This window comes from Pseudorasbora parva, chromosome 20 (genome assembly GCF_024679245.1).
Source record: "Pseudorasbora parva isolate DD20220531a chromosome 20, ASM2467924v1, whole genome shotgun sequence".
NCBI classification, from domain to species: Eukaryota; Metazoa; Chordata; class Actinopteri; order Cypriniformes; family Gobionidae; genus Pseudorasbora; species Pseudorasbora parva.
Window position 1 is genome coordinate 33,501,474 of NC_090191.1, and position 20,394 is coordinate 33,521,867.

The window sequence follows — 20,394 nt, forward strand, 5'->3', positions numbered from 1 at the left end:
AGGTGGTAACCTAATTCGCAAAAATACCCAGCAGCATAATCACGTCAGAGACGTTTTAGTGTTTCAAGCACTCCGCAATGAGAGTTTACAACTGAAAAGATGTATTGTATTATGGGTATTCAGATCTCAATATTAATTAATTGCAGTATGTGTTAAATATTAATTAACAGGTTGCTTACGTCACATCTACGTCGTCAAGCTCAGTCTCAGCCTGCGCAGTTCGCTCAGCCATCAGGAAGTGAGTGCCTCTGATTGACCTCATTTTCCGCCGTTGAAGTCTATGGGAACGCTCTGTCCATTTCTTTTACTGTCTATGGGTCCGTACCAGGGTGCGTTTGCATCATCATAGCAGCAGCTGTTTACCTCTTTGCTTGGTAACAACTGGAGCGAGAAGGAATATAAAAGAATACTTTTATAGTTTTGTTTTTGAACCATTTTTTTTGGTTTTCAAAGCTTGGGTCTATCCGCCGTAAATGTACTGCAAAATGCTCTAAGGAATGCTCTCTGCTTGAAGTACATCAGTCACGCTAGCCAGGACAATGAGTGAAACACACAAACAAATCAAATCATACACCACTAATAGCATTCTTTTATTATTAATAGTTCACATGAATCAGACTCCAAACAACCTTTTAAAGCAGACTCATGTACAGCGTTCACATCATACAAATGTCAACTCTGCCGTCAATCAGTGTGAAAGCACCCTTAAAAGATTTTTTATTATTTCAAAATGTTTCCTGAGGTGCACTTATATTGGTACTATGGTTTTTACATCAATTTTTTTTATAATTTAGAAATAAAAAGCATTTTTTCTATACTGATATTAGCCCTCTGGCTTGAATGCTTGGTTTCAAGGGGCGTGTCTGCAGTGAAAACACCCACTGTTGTGATTGGCTGATATCTTTGCATTTGAAATGAGTATAGATTATGTCTCGGAGGGGGTGTGGTTTAGTAAAGCGCAAGCAGAGAGAGACGGAGAGCTGGGGAAACATTGCTTAGAAAGTGTTATTGTACCGAGTTGTTGAGAGCGCTGTGAGTGCGAGTTTAGTTTGTTTGTGTCTTAGAGCTCTGAAGAAACTCGAGTGAACTTTGCAGCGTTATTTCTCTCACAAAATGCTTTCACCACAACTAACAACAAACACGACATCGACATGAATACAGTAAGAGCTTCTATTGTGCAGTCATTCATAATAACGGTAGTTTGGACAAGTGTGCACTGTGATTGACAGATCTGAACATTATTTAACTATTAACAGATTTGTATCATGCTACTAACAGAAATGACGTGAAGTTGATTGTTTTAGTCACTGGCTTGATTCACTGATGCATCAAGACGACCAGCAGCGGGACTAACAGTATTAAATGATTTAGAAAGAAAGTCTGAGTGAACTTGAATGATTAGCTACACATCAGAACTCACTGATCCCAGATCAGGCATTAATGAAAAAAGCAGAGGAAGGGGAGGTAACCGTTCCTGGTATGACGTCGTAACAGGAGAATTCAAAATCAGCTCTTCTGAGCTCTCAGTTTCTCAAAGGCAGAGAAAGACAGCTAAGAACTCCTAGCTAGACAGCTAGGTTTACACCGATCAAAATTTCTTGCCACTTGGGGATAATATTCAGGCTAGGGGAACTCATATTAATGTTGAAAAACCTTATAAAAAGAAAATTTCATGCCATGATGGGACCTTTAAAGAAATTGAACAGGAAATATATTAGGAAAGGGAAAGCAAATATCCCTCTACTAAAATGTAATGGTATTTTAAAGCCACCGGTTGCATCTATGTTTAGTATTAATTTATCCATCCATCTTTCCATCTGTCTATCCATACGTCAATCTGTCTGTCCCTCTATCTACAGTATCTATTCACTGTCTATCAATCTACACCAACCATTTATCCATCTATCTGTCTATCAGCTTATTAATTTACAGTATCCATGGATCTATTCATCTGTCAATTTATCTGTCTGTCCCCATTTATCTATTTTTCTGTCTGCTGTATCTGTCTATCCATCCATGTCTACAGTATCCATCATCTGTCTGAATGCAAAGATTTTAAAGGTGGGTTGATGTGTGAAAACTTGAATTATTAGCTATTAAATACAAAAGCAGACATTGGTTTGTTTGGGTCCTTACACAATAATTAGCTTGACTTAGTTTAATCACACCTCACACAATGCAATTCCTAGTAGACTGTTTCTTTTGTGTGTGCTGGACTGTAACGTCACCCGGGCCCCACAGTAAGTTTCTGGGAACTAGAGTCACGTTTACTGTAAAGTGTTTTTTTCTGTCTCAAGCACATCAGTTTTGGGAAGCAGTCTTGGCTTCGGGCCCTCTGTTAAGAGATCTGTGCCTTATGACTCGCTCCTGTGGTTAGCTGGAAGGCTGACCCTGTGCCGCTGACAAGTCATCAAAGCAAAGACTGCGTGAACAACATGCAGGCCACTGCGGCAGAGTTATTTTTTTCCTTTGCTGTTAATCGCCGCAGATGGACCCTCTGACAGATGATCTGATTTAAGGCCTGTTTGCGGCGTGAGTCAGAGGAAGTGCGCTTCAGCGCAAGTGCAGTGAAATGAAGAACAAATGTGCACTGTAAACCCAGGGAGAGGGGGGTAAGAGATCCCTACGGTTTGCTGCGGGAGTGGTGAGTCACGTGAGCCGTAGCCGACGGCTAGACATGAGTCAGTTAAGACTCATGTTATTTATTCAATTATGCATACAGTACAGTTATATTAGGGGCTATGAGACTTCCAAGAAGCCATTCCTTCAGACAGGAATGTGTCATTTCTCAGAAATCAGTGTTAATTTAAATATAAACGTGACAATCGTTGCACATAGTGTTTCGTTTGTGCTTTTTCACAGCCCCTCAACCCACATCCTATAGGGTGTAGTGGTTTAATGTGAAATTTATGTGAGTGAACGCAATAGCACTGATTTATTATAATTTCACGAGTTTGCCAGCAAAGTTTTTGGCTGGGGGGGGGGGGGGGGGGTGAACTTTAGTTTATATGAGTCATATGACTATGTCCTTTTAGGAGCTCCATATACCATGACAATCTTCCTACCTGCCATGGTTCTCAAAACTCTTTAGCATTTACTACTATACATTTCATCTTAGCATGATGCATTCACACAGCACGTCATTGATTTTAAATGTCGGATTTACAGGGAAAATGTAATTTCTTCGATTAATGTGAACTGTTTAACGCGATACATTTACAGAGCAGCCTTTTTCACTTAAAGAGGCTACGCCAATGCATTTTTCAGTTCTATTCTCTTCTCACACTGATTACGTTTAGAGAAAGTGTTGAATGGTATGTTTGCAAGATTATAAGATACAAGATCATCATTTATCGCACCTAACCAAAAAGTGTCTGATAAACGACTGCTGACTTGCTGAGCTCTGCATGAGGGTTACCGCATGTTTCGTGCGAGTGCAGGTAATGGCAGTTTAGAGGTTATCAGAGAGCAGACATGCGTAATAAGCTTCACACTATGCCATTAGGAAATGTAAAATTACTGATTTGCGCAGTGGTATTTCTGTTGGCAAGGCCATTCCAGATGAGCGCAGGCCGGGTTTCCCGGGAACGCTTCTCAGAACAGCTCATTTAGTTCAAGATACCCTGGGAATTTGTAGTTGCAGGTCACTGTAATTTTCTTCCTCCTTTGTCAAAAGCCACTTGGTAAAATCACTTATGTGTCAGGTGTTGCTATACATAGGTTCAGCGGAAGAGGTATACCAAAAATAAACTAGCACATTATTGCAAGCTATAAGAAAAAGGCTCCTTGAGTTAGTATCACTTCCTTTTAACGTCATACCGCACATCACTGAAGCATTTAGATTAAGTCTACGTGTGTGTGTTAGTGCCAAAAAGGAACATGAGCAGATAGTCCTTGACATTTCAAATATGGTTCCTGGAAACTCTTGCTTATTATCCTCATTCTCCCCATTTTTCTATTATTCCACTCTGTTTACGCTGTGTATTTACTCAGGCTCTAAATTTGGCCCACTTTTCTGATAGGGTTGTCAAGGGTGTTTATCTGTTTTTGCCCAGAAAGGAACATTCTCCTGTGGCTATGTCACACTGCGCGTGTACAAGTGGGCCAAAGTTCAGCCTCTTCCTGTAAATAGATCAAAAGGAACAGCCAGATGTCTGAAATTCCCCACGAAATGTCCAAGAATTCCAGAGAACTTGCGCACCAAGAGCATGATTTGGGACGATGCACTGCCAAAATGGCTGTGGATAATGCCAGGAGCTGAAGAGGGGGAAATATATATTTGGTTATTATGAAAGAAATGTGTCGTGTTATGTATAGCGGTGTGTGGGCGCCTGTTTGCATGAGTATTTATGTACAAATACTGCATCTATAAAAATATATACAGGGAAGATCCAAAAGTCTGAGAGCACATTGAAAATCTGAGATTCAACATTTTTACCTAGGAATAAATCAAGACTGTTAGGATTCTGAAAATGTGTACTAAAAAATTTAAATGATACTTAATTGGTCTAAGATCTAACTAACAAAAGACTTTTTATGACCAAACTTTATACATATTTAATTTTCTTGTAGCTTTAGAGTTGTTGCATTGAGTGGATTTAATAAATCTCACACAGAAGCACCACTTTTCAGCTTTGATTTATAAATAGGTGGCAGTCTCCTTTAGAGTACTTTCTAATTAAAGAAAGGAAAAAAGAGAGAATGAGTGTGCGACCTGCTGCCATTATAGCCATCACTCTCCATGCCCTATGCATGAACTCAAGAGAGCATGCTAAGCCATATTAACACCATGCTGAACTCTATTGACTGATCTGCATTAACTTCTGGGACTTGCTCGCTCTTACACACACACAGCAGCGTTAAAACCATCTATCCTCACGGCACTGCCTCATGCTGTTCTTTTAATCGCAAAGTCTTTACAGACTGAATCCTGCTGCACTCATGTGTATCTCTCTATAAGATATACATGAGTGCGGTGTGCAGTCATGCCACACAGAGGATGTTTAAAGTGCCCCTATTATACTACTTTAAACATTCCTGCAATGCAATTCCAACAATAGGTTGCCAGCAAAGTTTCTGGGTGATTCCAAGGTAAAAATACTGTAATTTAATAACGTTGGACATTACCTCTTTTCTCCGAGTATGAAACGTCTCAATAAAGGATTCAGTCTCTCCTAAGGCGGGTTCACACTGGCCACGATTTGGTCATCCGAGTCAAATTTTGACAATCGTAAAAGATTCCTCTGATCCTAGGCTAAAATCTGGGCTGTTAGTTTGACATGTTCTCTGACAGCCGATTAATGTCGATTAACAGTCACACCCACTTTCACGATGATCGTTAAATTGACTTGTTTGTTTTTTTCAAGACGAGCCATGATAAAACGAACACTAGATATTTCTTTGTTAGCCACCATTTCAGTCCACTTGCATCCGTTTTTAACATGTCAGGACTGTCGTACAGTCGACATTAATGACAGCTGAGATCCCAGAGTGTGACATAAGTATCATGTTCGTACAGTCTGACAAGCAACTATTGTAAAGGACTATTATAAATCGGTGTGTGCCCAGCTTAAGGCCCATTTACTCATAATGCATTTGTCAATCGGATCACAAGTAGATTAGGTAGACACATAACCATTTCCACCTGGTGTTTTAATTCATCTGTCCACTTTTAATCACTTCTGCCCTGATTTCTTCGAGGGGAGGGTCTATGTAATGATCTTTTTCAGATCTTCTGATCTAATGGACAAAATAAGCTTGCACAATTTACTTATGAACTTGAAAGTGGCTAGCGCATTTCCCATAATGTTTATGAGTTAGGTCAGTAGGCCATTGCTGAGACAAACATGACCAAAAGTTGGTTAGAGTACATTTCATAAATGTTGCACAGAAGTCTTTACTGAAATAAACAGATTCGGAGTTGACAATCAGGTTAACACACTCACCATTTTATCACCACAAATAACGCTGACTTGACTAACACGACATTCATAACCAGCTTTATTACACACTGCATGAAAGGTAATATTGAAAAAGCATAAAAGGTGGACTATAAATAATTAGGATGTAGGTAACTAATATTTGACCATGCTGTGAAATGTGTTGTCCATGTTGGCTTCTGTTCCTGGAACTGTTCTGTTTAATTATTGATCTTTGAGGAACCGTTTATAGGAATTAGTTACTGCTCTGAGATCAGTAAAGTGGTGTGCACTTTTGTGGATCTGAGTCATAACTGTGTTTGTGTACGTGTGTCATAGTTGGCCACTGACAAGATTAAAATAAAACACACCTGCCTGCTATGATTCACATCTGACTCATCAGGTAAAACTACGTACATCCTTGCATCATCTTTCTCACTCACAACCCAACATCAGACCAGCATAGATTCTTTAAATGGGGTAAACTGCTTGTCCGATGAATAAACGGACTGAGCAATAGAGTTTGTGGTAATAAGGAATGACTATACTAGTATCTATTGGTGTCACAGCAGCAGAGTGTTTGCTGAAGCCCTTATTTATGCTGGTGAATAATGTGGGGGGACTAATTGAGGTGATGATGAGTTTCTATGGGCAGCATGCATTGTTGGGTTTCTAGCATTTGTTGGAGGAAAAAACAACTACACCGATGTATGTGTGCACGTATGCTGCATACGTTTAGTAATAAAAAAAAAAAAGTGATGGGCAGATTGTCATGCCGTTCTAAAACCTGCTTTGACGCACATTCTGAAGTGCTTGCTTTTTCTGACTGTTTTGCCCCATCAGCCTTTAGTTCTCAAACCACAGTCTCTTTAATGCATATAGCACACTGTTAAAAATGTCAGACCAAGATTAAGATAAACTGATTTTATCCAAGTCATTATGTAATATACAACACAAGTATTTTTGAAAGTCAACAACCCATTGTCTGATGCATTTGTCTGACGTAAGTTAAATGGGATACAACAAGAAAAAAAGATTCAAGCATAGAGTTGGTGGTTGAAAATAAAGAGGGATTGGTGATATGTGCTGGGAGTTTTAAAGAGGGACCTATTATGTTCTATTTCAAGATCTTGATTTTGTTCATTTGACACATGAATTTCTAAGGCCTCAACATGACCAACACTTGAAAAACCTGTTGCACACAATTAAAATGCCTTTTAGTTGTAAAAAAAAAAAAAAAAAAAAGGACAAAGTTGTGGGTTGTGATACATGTCTTTTTGCAGTGAAATCCATAGTCGTTTAAAATAAAACTTAATATCTTTTGTTAGTAATATTTTAAGGTGAACGTTTACTGGTCTGAAGCAACTTAGATTTACTTGATTTTTCAAAAAAAAAAAAAAAAAAAAAAAAAGATAAATGAGTAGGCTATCATGTTGAAATTAATCAGATATAATTCAACAGGCTTTTGAGGAAAGTATTATCTCTCAATCATCATTGAATTTATTTGCATTGCATTTTGCCCCCCACAATTAAAAATGCAAAACTTTGATAATAAAAATAAACATTTAAATTTAATCTTACTAAGACATTACTGAGAGATGAAGATACTACCGATATTTGTATATAAAATGTATATATAAATACTTTTTGGCCATATAAATGATTGCCTATTCTTGAACTGTTTGGGTCTTTAAAGTCCCCCTGTATATAATTATATCCTTTAGAACCCTTTAAAAGTTCATGCCTTAAAATATCTTGAATGGAACTCTACACCCTTGTTTCATTTAGTATACACAGGTGCAGATTAGCCCTGCTTCCACTCACACCGGCTCAGAGATCCTCTCGCTCAACTTTACTGTAGTAAACGCTGCACAAGGACAAGTGGAAATACTGGTTTAATTCAGTCATATTTGTTTGAACCAGTAACTGATTTAGAAGAAGAAGTGGAAGAGTAAACTATACAGGCGTGTGTATACAACAAGTCGATGTATCAGAATGGTAATGCGTTTCATGTAATGCTCTCTACAACGTCAGACACATAACAGTAATTAATATGATTAGCCTTTTGCTTGACTATGCTAATAATATGTTGACCATCATAAAACGTCAGTGGAGAAAGGCATAGTTCATTATAACATTGTAATATACATCATATACATAATTTACCTGCAAAATTGCTAAATGTACCGGTCGTCATGCTCCGATTGTAGTCAGAATATGAGTCAGATGCTGCTCTATTGGGCTGTGATTATGGGGCATTTCAACTGAACCAAGTCAACCACGTTGACTTGATCAACCCTGACGCATAGTTGTCAAAAGAACTCAACTGCACGCACGCTGGAAGAAGAAGATGAGTGTAAACGATCTTTGCCGGCATTGTTAAAAAAAAGAATTTCAGGACACACAGAGGACTTACCCACACGATCATCATTTTTGAGAGATATAGTAAAGGTGAATGCATATACGAACAAGTTCTCCATTTAGGATTAGAACGAATTCAGCCCAAGTGCTCTTTGCTGACGATTTGGCTGACAATTAGATCCGAACAGCTCCTGTTCGGGCATAGTTGCTTCACATGGGATCAAGTCCAGACCGAACTTCCCGACCTCAGACCTCAGGCTAAGTTCTGCCAGCATCCAGGCTACAAGTTTTCATATCAACAGAAAAATATAACCTGACTGCCCTTGACTTTAGAGCGGTCATAGTCATAGTTAATGATATGTTAAAGCCCATCCACACATTGACGTTATTGGTGACAAGTTTGTGACAACCACTACATCGGTTTTTGTCAGTTTTAAGTAGAAAATACTCAGGAATGCTGTTGACTTATGAATTTGCTCATGGTTTGTCTTTAAGCATATTAAAAATACCACATAAATAAACAACATTAAAAACCTGATTTTCACCACAGGGAGTCTTTAAATTAAATTAAAAAGTGCAAGCTCCATTTTTTTATTATATCATGGGCCATAAAAGTCTGATGTAATATGATACATAAAACATACTCCTACTTTTGCTTTGTATTCTTTTTGTAATAATTTGAAATGGTTCCATTTAAAAAAAAATATTAACATGTCAGGCTTTAAAGGGAAAGTTCAGAATTTTAATTTCTGGATGAATTCTCTGTTTAAGGGTCAGATTAGGTCAGAATGTTTCCTTCAGCTGCTGAATTTCACTTGACACAGTCAATATAATCAATATAAAGAAGCGTCACGCCGCCTCTCTAACCGATACAGCAGTGAGAAACACTCATGTGTCTGGACAGACTAATCACTTCTGGGCCACGTCATTACAGAGCTCACTCGATCCAAGCCACCAAAGAGGAGTGTTGTTTCTGTTCACCAACATGCACTCGCAGACAAGAAAACATTTAGCTGTCCTTCTTGACGGCAAGGCTCGGCTAGTACAATATAAACTGACAAAAGAGAAAGACATGTTGAGCGGACAACCGAGACTGAAGGAGTGCTCAAAGCAGGTTGTTACATAAAATAGGAGGTCTTGTCATTCTCTGTTTAAAAAATTAGGCCAAGGAGGCAACGGGCGGGAGGGGTGATGTCATCACTGGTAGCAACGGGCAATCATGCATGCAGTCCATTCATTTCTGTGAGTTTCTGTGTGTATGTGTGTGCGCACACGAGCGAGTTTCTGTCTTCTGCGTGTCACTTCCTGGGATTGAATAGAGCAGGAAGTAGAGTGACAGGGCGCAAAGAACAACACCTCCATGGTGGGCTTTTCACACACACACCAGAGAGCAGGACTCACATGTGTGTTTGTGTATTCACTGAATTGGCAGCAGTCCCTTCAGCTCTGCTGCCCTATTTTTGCTGGTTATTTGCGTCTTAATGAGCTGTACTGAAACACTGCCCTCTTCTGTTTGCTTTCAGAAGTTCAAAAAAGTTCGACACCTGCTGTTCTAAATGGATCTGGTAAGTTGAGCTGTCAGTAATTACAATCAACAGAACTATTAGGATGTGTTTTAGGGGTATGCTTACATGAAATTTCTGCTCACAGAACTTGATTTCAATTAAATGTGGACCTTTTCCAACATTTTAATGTATTACATTTTGACCCCAAATATGATGACAAAGTACACAGCACATTTACGTATACAAAGACCCTTTTATGCTGTTCGAGAAAAAAGGCAATGCTATATTTTGAAGTTCTTATTTTCAAAATAATGTTTTGTATAATATATTATATAATTGTACTAAAACTGAAAGATTACAAAAATATTGTTCAGCTACGTTTTTAAGTTAACAGTGTTTCTGCCAAATTATTTACAAAACGCTTTTCGCAATAAATATCACAGCAGAATGCTACAAACTTACTTGAACGCATTGACAGCACTAAAAATACATAAAAAAAACATATATTTTAATCATCTTATCATTTTTGCAGACCCTAGTTTAAAGGGGGGGGTGAAATGCTGTTTCATGCATACTGATCTTTTTACACTGTTAAAGACTTGGAATCCCATACTAAACATAGACAAAGTTTCAAAAGTTAAGGTGGACGTTTGATGGGAGTATTTCTTTGTCAAAAATACTACTTCCGGTTAGTCATAAGTTTCGGCAAGTTTTTTGAGATCATGCGTCCCCTTTGATGTTAATGGGGGCGGAATTTCCTTGTATGGGCCTTACGGACAATTCTACCGGAAGCGCGTGAGAGAGAGCGAGGGAGAGAGCGAAAGCAACAGCCTACGCCCATCAAAGCGCTGGCTTGTAGGATGCTGGATAGGTGGTGCCAGACCAAGACAGTCCTGCACAGATTCCCCAAAACCCCGCGTTAAGGCAACAGTGGATGTAATTTGCTTTTCCGGATCAGCAACTGAGTTGCGCGAATGTTTATATCTGTTCGCTGCATTTCGGTGCCGACTGTTTCATAAACAAGGCCCAGCTCGACGCCGGATTTTCCCAATCGCCTAATGCTGAATGATGGAGCAGTCCCAACGTTAGAAGGGTGAGTGAGACTGCTTCAAATGTCTGTGTTTTTTTTAGTCCGCTTACTGTCTACACAAACCACGCGTAAACACACAAACACACGTGCACAACTGCACTTCCCACATGTACACCTTCAAAGACAAAAATACGACGATATAATTCAAGTATAAATATGTAAATAACACAAGCCGCTAAGCATATTATATAGTTAGTGTATAACTTGTACCACATAGAGACGTCCTGCTCTAGTCGTTTTTGCTGCTGCTCCTGTTCAACTGCAGCCTCTGGGTCTGATTCCGGATCATAGATGTATGGCTGTATCTGATTAAAAGCCATATTTTTATTTTGAATAAAGTTTTTTTCCCGCTGTTAGGGATGACGCACTCGACTCAACACACAGCGCGCTGCTGCACACGTCATTATTTAGCTCCGCTCACACGATACGCCCCCACCCGCTCGGCTTTTTTCGGAAAGACTCGGAACAGCGCATCTTTCTTATATAATTATTAAAAAAATAAAGACTTTTCGGAGATATGCAGGATGCAATGCTACTCTATAGGTACTCAAGATTGACATGACACTGACTGAAACTGAGTGTTTCGCCCCCCCTTTAAAAAAAAAGAAAAGGAAAAAATAATGTCCTCTAAAAGGAACTATCGCTGAGTCCACATTTTACCATGTGCCAAATCCATTCTCTAGAATTCTACATATTTTCCCTCAAAATCAACACAGAAAATATGAGAGTCCAAAGATTTCATCTGGGCCTACATATATAATATTTGTTCAGACAAATATCTTTAAAAGCTATGTAGCCATTTTCTGCACTTCTAGTGGCATTATATGGAATTGCAGAAGTAATCGTTCCGAATTAAATAAAGCTTCCGAAATGCTTCCTCCATTTGCCATTGTCTGAAAACAGGTAGCCCTAAACTCATGCCGCTAGTTGTGGTTTCTCAGTGGACCACGGTCACATTGTTAGTTGCCATTTACAGAGCTTAGTGCTGATAGACACAGGTGTGATTTCTCAGACCAGCCATTTTAGTAATATCTAGCTGTAAAAAAGAATTCAGAATAGCTTTTAATAAGCGTCACAGGCTGCTAGTGTTGTGCTATTCTGAATAGTGTATGTTATACAAGATGATATTTTTGTTCCAATTAAAGTGACAAAACTGAACACCAAAGATAGTGCTGGTTAATAGAAGACAGTTAACTGTCACTTCTTGTAAAAAACAAAGCTGCATTTCTTTCCCTCTTATACAACAGTCAATGCCGGGTGACTGAGGCCATTAAATCAGACACCTCCTGTAGATTCCATGAGAAACAGATAATAAGGCATGTAATAATACACGGTAAGCCGAATCTGTGTGGGCTTCTTAGCATCCATTGGAGACCTTATGCAAGCTGGTAAAAGAAAGTATTGACAATAGTGTGCAGCTTATTGTTGCAGGCCATGTGTGGTGATTATTCTTGGTGAGAAATATATGGAAATAAAACAGTCAAAAAGATAAACATAGCGATTAACCCTAATGGAAGCTTTAAAAGGGACAGTTCACCTAAAAATTCATTATCTGTCATCATTTATTCACCAGTTATTCTAAAACTAGTACTGACTTTCTTCTGTGGAACCAAAAGATATTTTAAAAAAAGATTCTGTGAAAGTCAATGAGGTCCAATGTGGTTGTTTTGGCCCCCATTGACTTTCATTGTATGGACAAAACATGTCTTCAAGGGTTAGTTCACCCAAAAATGAAAATGATGTCATTAATGACTCACCCTAATGTCGTTCCACACCCGTAAGGAACACAGTTTATTTAGTCAGAGAGCTTTTCTGTTCCTCCAGTGAAAGTGTATGCACACTATACCGTCCATGTCCAGAAAGGGAATAAAAACATCATCAAAGTAGTCCATATGTGACATCAGTGTGTTAATTAGAATCTCTTGAAGCATCGAAAATACATTTTGGTCCAAAAATAGCAAAAACTACAACTTTATTCAGCATTGTCTTCTCTTCCGTGTTTGTTTTCAATCCGCAAACAAAGACTCAAACGGTCATTAATCAGCATATTGATTCATGATTCGGATCGCGTGTCAAACTGCTGAAATCACGTGACATTGGCGATCCGAATCATGAATCAAGAGATTCTAATTACCCAACTGATGTCACATATGGACTACTTTGATGATGTTTTTATTCCCTTTCTGGACATGAACAGTATAGTGTGCATACACTTTCATTAGAGGAACAGAAAAGCTCTCAGACTAAATATAAAATATCTTAAACTGTGTTCTGAAGATGAACGGAGGTCTTGCGGGTGTGGAACGACATTAGGGCGAGTCAATAATGACATCAATTTCGTTTTTGGGTGAACCCTTTCAGTGTTCCACAAGTCATACAGGTTTGGAACGACATGAAGGCGAGTAGATGAACTGTTGCGTTTACCCAAACTTACAAATAAATATCTCATTAGTTTCCTTTTTGATTGACACAGATATGTTGCCTATTAATTGTTTGACTGTGACCTATTGTGTTTTAATATTGACCAACACAGTCTCTGCAGTCTTCCTCACTAAAACTAAAACCAGAGGTGGTCAATCCTGTTCCTACAGACAGAGTTCAGATCCAACCTTGATCCAACAATGGTTCAACTGTGTTTGATCAGGGGTGGAGCTGAACTTTGCAGGAAGGTAGATTTCAAGGAACAGGATTGGGCACCCCTGACTAAAACCATTAAAAATATTTTTTTGTTAATTGAAATGCATTTTTAAATCAAATAGATGTATATAATATATCAAATATTAGATGGATAACTTAAACGGAAATTAGAAACTGGAGTAAAGGGTGTAGCTGAAGTATAACAGAAATACTAAAGTTACTTGAACTGAAATGAAAATACATGAAAGCTAGATAGCCTACTAAAACAAATGAAAATGGATAAAACATAAAAACAAAACTTAACTCAAAGTATTCATATTACATAATAAATGCTATTTTAGTATATAAATAACACTTTCTCATAGATAGAATACAGTGATTTAACGGGTGGCAGAGTGACTACATCACTGTGAAGTGAAAAATGAGGAGGAGCCATGGAGAGGTGTGGTGCATTAAACACGATACAAAGCAATTAATACAGCGTGCCACGTCTAAACGCATTTATTTGCTAGTGGGCCCGAGACTATATCAGACTTGTGCTGATGGTAAGTACGCAAATAACTTCAAGGACCTTCAGTGGCCCAGCCGCAGGTGAGCGACCAATCCGGGTCGTCTTTGACGTCTACTTTGAATGATGACATTGTTTAGAGATCTTTCAGTGACTCATATTTTCCATCTCCCACAGTTCTCCTTTGAAAAAGGGCTGGCGTCATCCTCCCACGGACAAAACCGATGCAGGGATTCTTTCTGGGCAATCAAGGGTCTATTTATACACAAACACGCCATACATCAAAGCACATTGTGTATTAAGATGTAGTTACTTTGCTATATTAATGTTCCTACTCAACTGATCAACAAGCAGAGGTTTACGAAGTCTGCTATCAGTGAAGGAAACTGGACATCACTATTAAAAACCGCAACCATGACCATGGTGACCATGACCGTGACATTTGTTTTGACAGAGTCACTTCCTTTTAAAGCAGGCCCACTGGTGTTTTAACCTTTTGCCTTTCCTCTTATGTTAATCATCAGCCCAGCCAGTGACACAGGGACTTCTGATGGGATTGTTTGCACTCCTGGACGCTTCCTCCAGATGCTGGTTTCACATGGTGGTTTAGATGTGTTCTGCCAGTGTCTAGCACCATTTGAAATCAGTGTTCTTGGGGAGGGAATTGCTGCTGGATCTCTTTTCGCAGTGATGGACGATCCCAAGAGAAGCCAAAGAATAGCAAAAGAGGACAAGGAAACTTTAGTGGGTGGAGTGGCTTTTCGAGAGAAGTTAGGGAAGTGCATATATTGAATCACAGTAGAGCCAGATAGCGCTCATGACTTGCCCGAAGCGCTCGAATGAACTCACTGATATACTGGAAGTCAAATGAATGTGGTGCGAACAAGCCAGCCTAGTCCCACGAGGGGGAAAAAATGATATGAACAATAAGTCATGACATTGTTTTCCCATTACTTAAACCAATTTCAAAAAAATTATTTTTATTTTTTTACGAGATTCTACTCTCTAAGTTAGCTGAATATATCTCTAGTCTGAATGAGATGTATAGGCAATTTGATTATATTTAAGTTTAACTTTAAGAGTTTTTTTTAGAGGTTTCTGCAAGGCCCTGTTTTGCATGATACCATGTCTGTGACGTATGAATTTTAGATGTTCAGTTTTCACTTTTAGTTTTAGTAATTAAATAGAGTAATAGCTAATTTGTATCTTTGTTGCCAAGGAAAGATTTATACTTTTCTCTTTTAAGTTTTAAGTTGTTATTATTAATAAATATTATTTAATATTTGAATAAATGAAAAATTTTAGTTTAAGTTGATAACTTTGACTTGATGAAATGTCACTGGACCTCATTTAATTTGATTTTCTAATTAAAAACGCAATCAAATCACCTGACTAACAAGTAACCGAATTCTTCAAAATAAGGTTTAACGATTTTATAACGCATTAATAAATGTCAAAAGAGTAGAGTTTCCTTGTGGGAGGAACAAGCAGGGATCAGGCACTGTGCATTAAACCGTTTTTAATTATGACTGAGTTACTTCACTGCTCGCTGACGGTATACTCTATGAATACATCATGAAAGTTGTTTGGTTGAGTCTACTTGTCTATCTCACTTTCTTCATAGGAGTTTTTTTTAGTTTATTTGTTTTTCCCTACACTCTACACTTTTAAACTGTTAACATTGCCTGAGTGCCAGTAAAGAGAGACTGTGTTCTCTGAAGCTCTTTCTCCCTCTCTGGCTGCTCCTGCCCCCATTTCTCCCCACCAAAGGATGACTGATTTCCTCTGGTGCTGAGAGTCCCTTCTATCATCTAGCACCATTTGAAATCGGTTATAATGACTGGGGATCAATTCTTCTGCTTCCCATTGCTCTCAGAGCGATCAGTGCCCTTTTACTACAGCAGGTGCTCAAGCCTTTAAAGAGGTTATTGCGAATATACAGGGAAATAAAATGTCCTTTCAGCTGAATATATGAGTGACATTTCAATTAGCTCGGTTGTTATTTTGAGGCAGCCTAGCTATGTGTTCATCAACAAATAAATCAACACTTCAAGACAAAACCTGCTCCAAGACTGATTTATTCTGCAGTGAAATTCTGCCCTCTGCTGGTTTGAAGGCTCTAGAAGCTTAAAGTGTCAGAATGTAGTCATAAGGCATTATATGGGCTAATTTGGGTAATAATAATAATAGTTGGAAGTCAAGTCAATTGTATTTGTATAACATTTTTCATAATAAAGTGTATTTAAAAGAAAACCATATTTTAGTCTTCAGGCTTTAAATTTGCATTTATCAGATTAAATCTGGATTATATTGTTTATGTTAGCTAAAGTATAACATCAAATGTTGTTTAATCTATAAGCTATATTGCCTTTATATTAATTTCCCCTCATATTCCTCTATATAGTGATGTTGATGACTTTGAGAAACACTTATATTTTAAAAATGTATACTTGGGAAAATTTAATTCTGTATGAAATAAAAGACTGTAAACATTTGCCTAATAAACTGTAACCATAATAACGTGACTGAAACATGAATCAAATGTACATTAAAATAATCACGAAGCATCCTTTTGGTTCTGTTAGTTTTGCTTTACCAACATCATATTTGTGGAACATGTTGTGGAATACTAATACAAGAATTAAACTGTTAATATAATAGCTATAAATGTGTAACAACCTACTACATGTTTATTGTGCAGGGGCTTTCACAATAACAGACCCACAAAAAAAGAAGAAACAACAAACAAATGGGCTTACTGTTTTATTGACTCACAGTTACAAACGTTTATTCATTGAGAACTATCAAGCTTTTCTTTGTGCATTTACAATGCTTGGTCTGTTTTTTGTTTTGTTTTTAAATTACCCATTCACAACAGGCATCATTAGTTTGAGATAAGCAAGCTTAACGTTTTCAGCTCTAATGAGGTCTGGATATTGTGAGGGGTAGCCTAAAACTGCCTCCGTCTATAGACTGGCCCTCAACACTTAAGAAACACCAGTAGGCAACACAAACTGACATCCTTTACATCTGATTTGTATCCAAATGTAGTTAAGATGCCATATTTATTCAGATTTCTTTAAATATTCTAGAAATAAGAACCTTTAAGTATGTTGTGTTGAGTAAAAAAAAGGCTTCAGTGCCTTTCACAGCTTAGTTTCTGTTATATAGGCTATTGTAGGCTGTCTATCTTTATTAGAAATATTAATTGAAAATTACAATTATATAAAATGATGCAATTAGCCTACATAAAATCGCCAAAGGTTTTTAAGAAATGTTTAAAAAACATTTAGCTACATTTAAAATAAATAGCCTATCATTTGAAAACAATGTTGTTGTTTAGCTTTAGTTTTTATTTCCTATATCGTTTTTAGGTACTGATTAGTTTCATTACAATGCAACTTCACTTCTGAAGTCGCTTATCCCATTCAAATTTTGACTTGAGAGAGTGTTTATGTCAATTTTCTTTTTAAATAAATATATAATTTCGACAAAAAACACGTGAAGGCAGCAATAAAAACAAACGAATAAAAATAACATGAGACAGACAGCAGGCGCGCAAATGTTTCGTCACTAGCAGCCTTAAATCCCTCCCCTATGCCCACTTCTGATTGGACGCGATTTCAGATTTCCGCCATATTCAAAATCCGTCCCATCCGTTGAATTATCAATAACTTCCCCCATTCTATTCACCCTGCCCTCAAATAGTCAATTTTAATATACAATTTACATTAGCGTATTACAAGTCGACTTTTTCAAATGGAGGAAACCGAGGGATCTCCAGTACCGAAGGCAGAGTCGGTGAACGAAAGACCGAAGAGGAACAAGAGAAAATCGTCGATGGTGGACATGGACGTGTCCCCGGAGCGCAATTTCAAACGGTAAGGAATATCATATCGGATACTTTGTAGTTGTTTTAGGTGTTAGTCATTATTATTTTACAACTCGCAAGTTCTTCTTATTCCTTTGCAAATTATCCCACTGTCCAATTGTGCGAATTGTAATGGAGAACGGTATTAACTTAGCTGATTGTTATGCATTTAAACTGTTTTATCTGTGCGTTATAAACCATATCTAACGTTAATGGTTAGAATTATCTTGAAATATACGACTGAACGGGATAATATAGGTCAAGGAGTATGTTGTTTTCAAAGTGAGAAAAACTTCCGCAATATGTCGACACAAAAACAAAGAATGACGACAGGAGGGCACTAAGTATATTACAGCAATGTTTTGTCCTACCACACGGTGGCGCGCATGCCTCATAAAATGAAGCGGTGTTCAAGCCACGACATTGGAAATACAGCTCAACTCTCCTAATACGGTCTTAAACAGTGCACTCTATTACTAAAACAACAATTTTACTTTGTTTACAAAACATAAAATGGCAACTTTACCAGCATTATAAGGGCAACTGTTAATGTGTCATGCGCCCTGTATAAATAGATCATGCCAAATTTATACAAGATATCCCACATAAACCCTGAGAAATAAGACGGGGATGGAAAGCATCAAAATGTGCTTTTATCACAGGCTAAAATTATACGTTTATTTTGGCAAAGGGTCCGATTTCTTTCTGTCATGCCTTCTGAGTCAGAAAACACCAGTTTGTGACCCGAATTGCCTCCTACAATAAAAAACAAAAAGCTACCATTTATATTTATAATTATATTTATTTATTTTTGGAAAATGTAAGTACTACTTGTCACTCTATGATGTAAAGATATAGTTATGATGACCTAATTGTTTTTTTTAAAATGTTTTTTTAGTGTTGCTATGCATTTGTAAGGGTGGTTATGAAAATGACAAATCATGATACAATTATTATTGTTGCATAATAAATCCAGCTCACCTCTTTAATTTTTGGTGGTGCGTTTTCACTGGTAATTTCCGGAACTACACTAACAGTTGATATTTTGATCTTATTTTTTTTTTTTAAATGTATTATTTAAAAAGCTATGTGTGGAATTCAAAAACCTTTGTTATTAGCAACACCCATGGCTGTTAAAGGAGTAGTTCACTTTAAAATGAAAATTAGCTACCCCATGATTTACTCACCCTCGAGCCATCCTAGGTGTACATGACTTTCATCTTTCTGATGAACACAATCATCAGATCATCATATTAATACATATCCTGATGCTCCCATTGAGTTTAAAGCACAATAAAGTGAATCCATTCTTTATAAACGTAATTTATGCGTTCGCAATCCTGAATTGCGATTTTTAAAATGCAATTTAAAAACACATAAGCCCCTTTCACACTGCACGTCGGACCCGCAATATTCCCGGAACATTGCCGGGTCGCCTTCTGTGTGAAAGCAACCACGTCCCGGCATTGATTACCGAATTCGACCCGGGTCGGGGACCTAGTAATATTGCGGTATTCGACCCGGGACGAGCGCTGTGAACAAAAGCCGAAACTAATGCCGCCACTTGTACGTAGTTATCGTGCGACTCATAGAGCTTGTTTTTTCAATAATACAGCCCTGCAGTGCCAGAAGAGCTCGTCGGTGTTTTAAATGCAGAGAGTGTTCGTATACAAAAGAAACAAAAATTAAACAAGCAGAAATGTGCGCAAACTGGACACAAGTCGAGACCACGGAGCTTCTTACCATCCGCGCTGAAGCTGAGATCGCTCGCGATTATACGTCACATCAGGATGTCACGTGTCAACTCGACCCGGGACCGTTACGGGTTGTGTGTGAAAGCGCACATATTACGGTATTTCACTGGCAGTGTGAATGGACCAAATCTAGCGGCCCGGGAACAAATGCCGGGTCGCATTATCCATGTATTTGCCGGAATCGCCGTGTGAAAGGGGCTATAGATAGATAGATAGATAGATAGATAGATAGATAGATAGATAGATAGATAGATAGATAGATAGATAAACACCAGGTGCTTGTAGGGCTGCAGCCTTAGGAAATACATTTGCATTGATATCCAACTTAAATTTTCAAAACAGTTTGACCTATAAACCAGCATGTTGATAATTAAGACAATACATTCAAATTATATGCTAAGAAACACAACTTGCACTTTCAAGCAGCATAACCAGCCATTTTGTACAGCTAAAAATAACTAAAGTGAATGACACCGGAAGCCAAACACATTCAAATTAGAAATGGCCATAACCGCTATTTTAATGTGGAATGGATTCTGTTAAAGGCACAATATGTAAGATTTTTGGATAAAATGTCCAAAAACCACTCGATCAATGTTATACAGGTGCTAGTCATTTAATTAGAATATCATCAAAAAGTTGATTTATTTCACTAATTCCATTCAAAAAGTGAAACATGTATATTATATTTAGGCGATGCACCGATAACATTTTTTCAGAACCGATCGATATAAAAAATTCTGAGTATCG

At 37.9% G+C, this 20,394-nt stretch overlaps 1 protein-coding gene and 1 long non-coding RNA gene across 4 annotated transcripts in view; both read left to right on the forward strand.

Moving 5' to 3' along the window:
* Positions 1–16,586, forward strand: part of LOC137049679 (uncharacterized) — a 59,913-nt gene extending 43,327 nt beyond the window's left edge. For all 3 annotated transcript variants that reach the window (XR_010899681.1, XR_010899680.1, XR_010899679.1), the window contains 2 exons: positions 9,803–9,844; positions 14,197–16,586. This is a non-coding gene — a long non-coding RNA (uncharacterized lncRNA). The remainder of the gene's footprint in view (positions 1–9,802; positions 9,845–14,196) is intronic.
* Positions 16,587–17,666: 1,080 nt separating this feature from the next.
* Positions 17,667–20,394, forward strand: part of net1 (neuroepithelial cell transforming 1) — a 34,037-nt gene continuing 31,309 nt past the window's right edge. Inside the window, exon 1 of the mRNA XM_067427321.1 lies at positions 17,667–17,900. Coding sequence (XP_067283422.1) covers positions 17,779–17,900 — 122 coding nt within the window. The 5' untranslated portion in view covers positions 17,667–17,778. The remainder of the gene's footprint in view (positions 17,901–20,394) is intronic.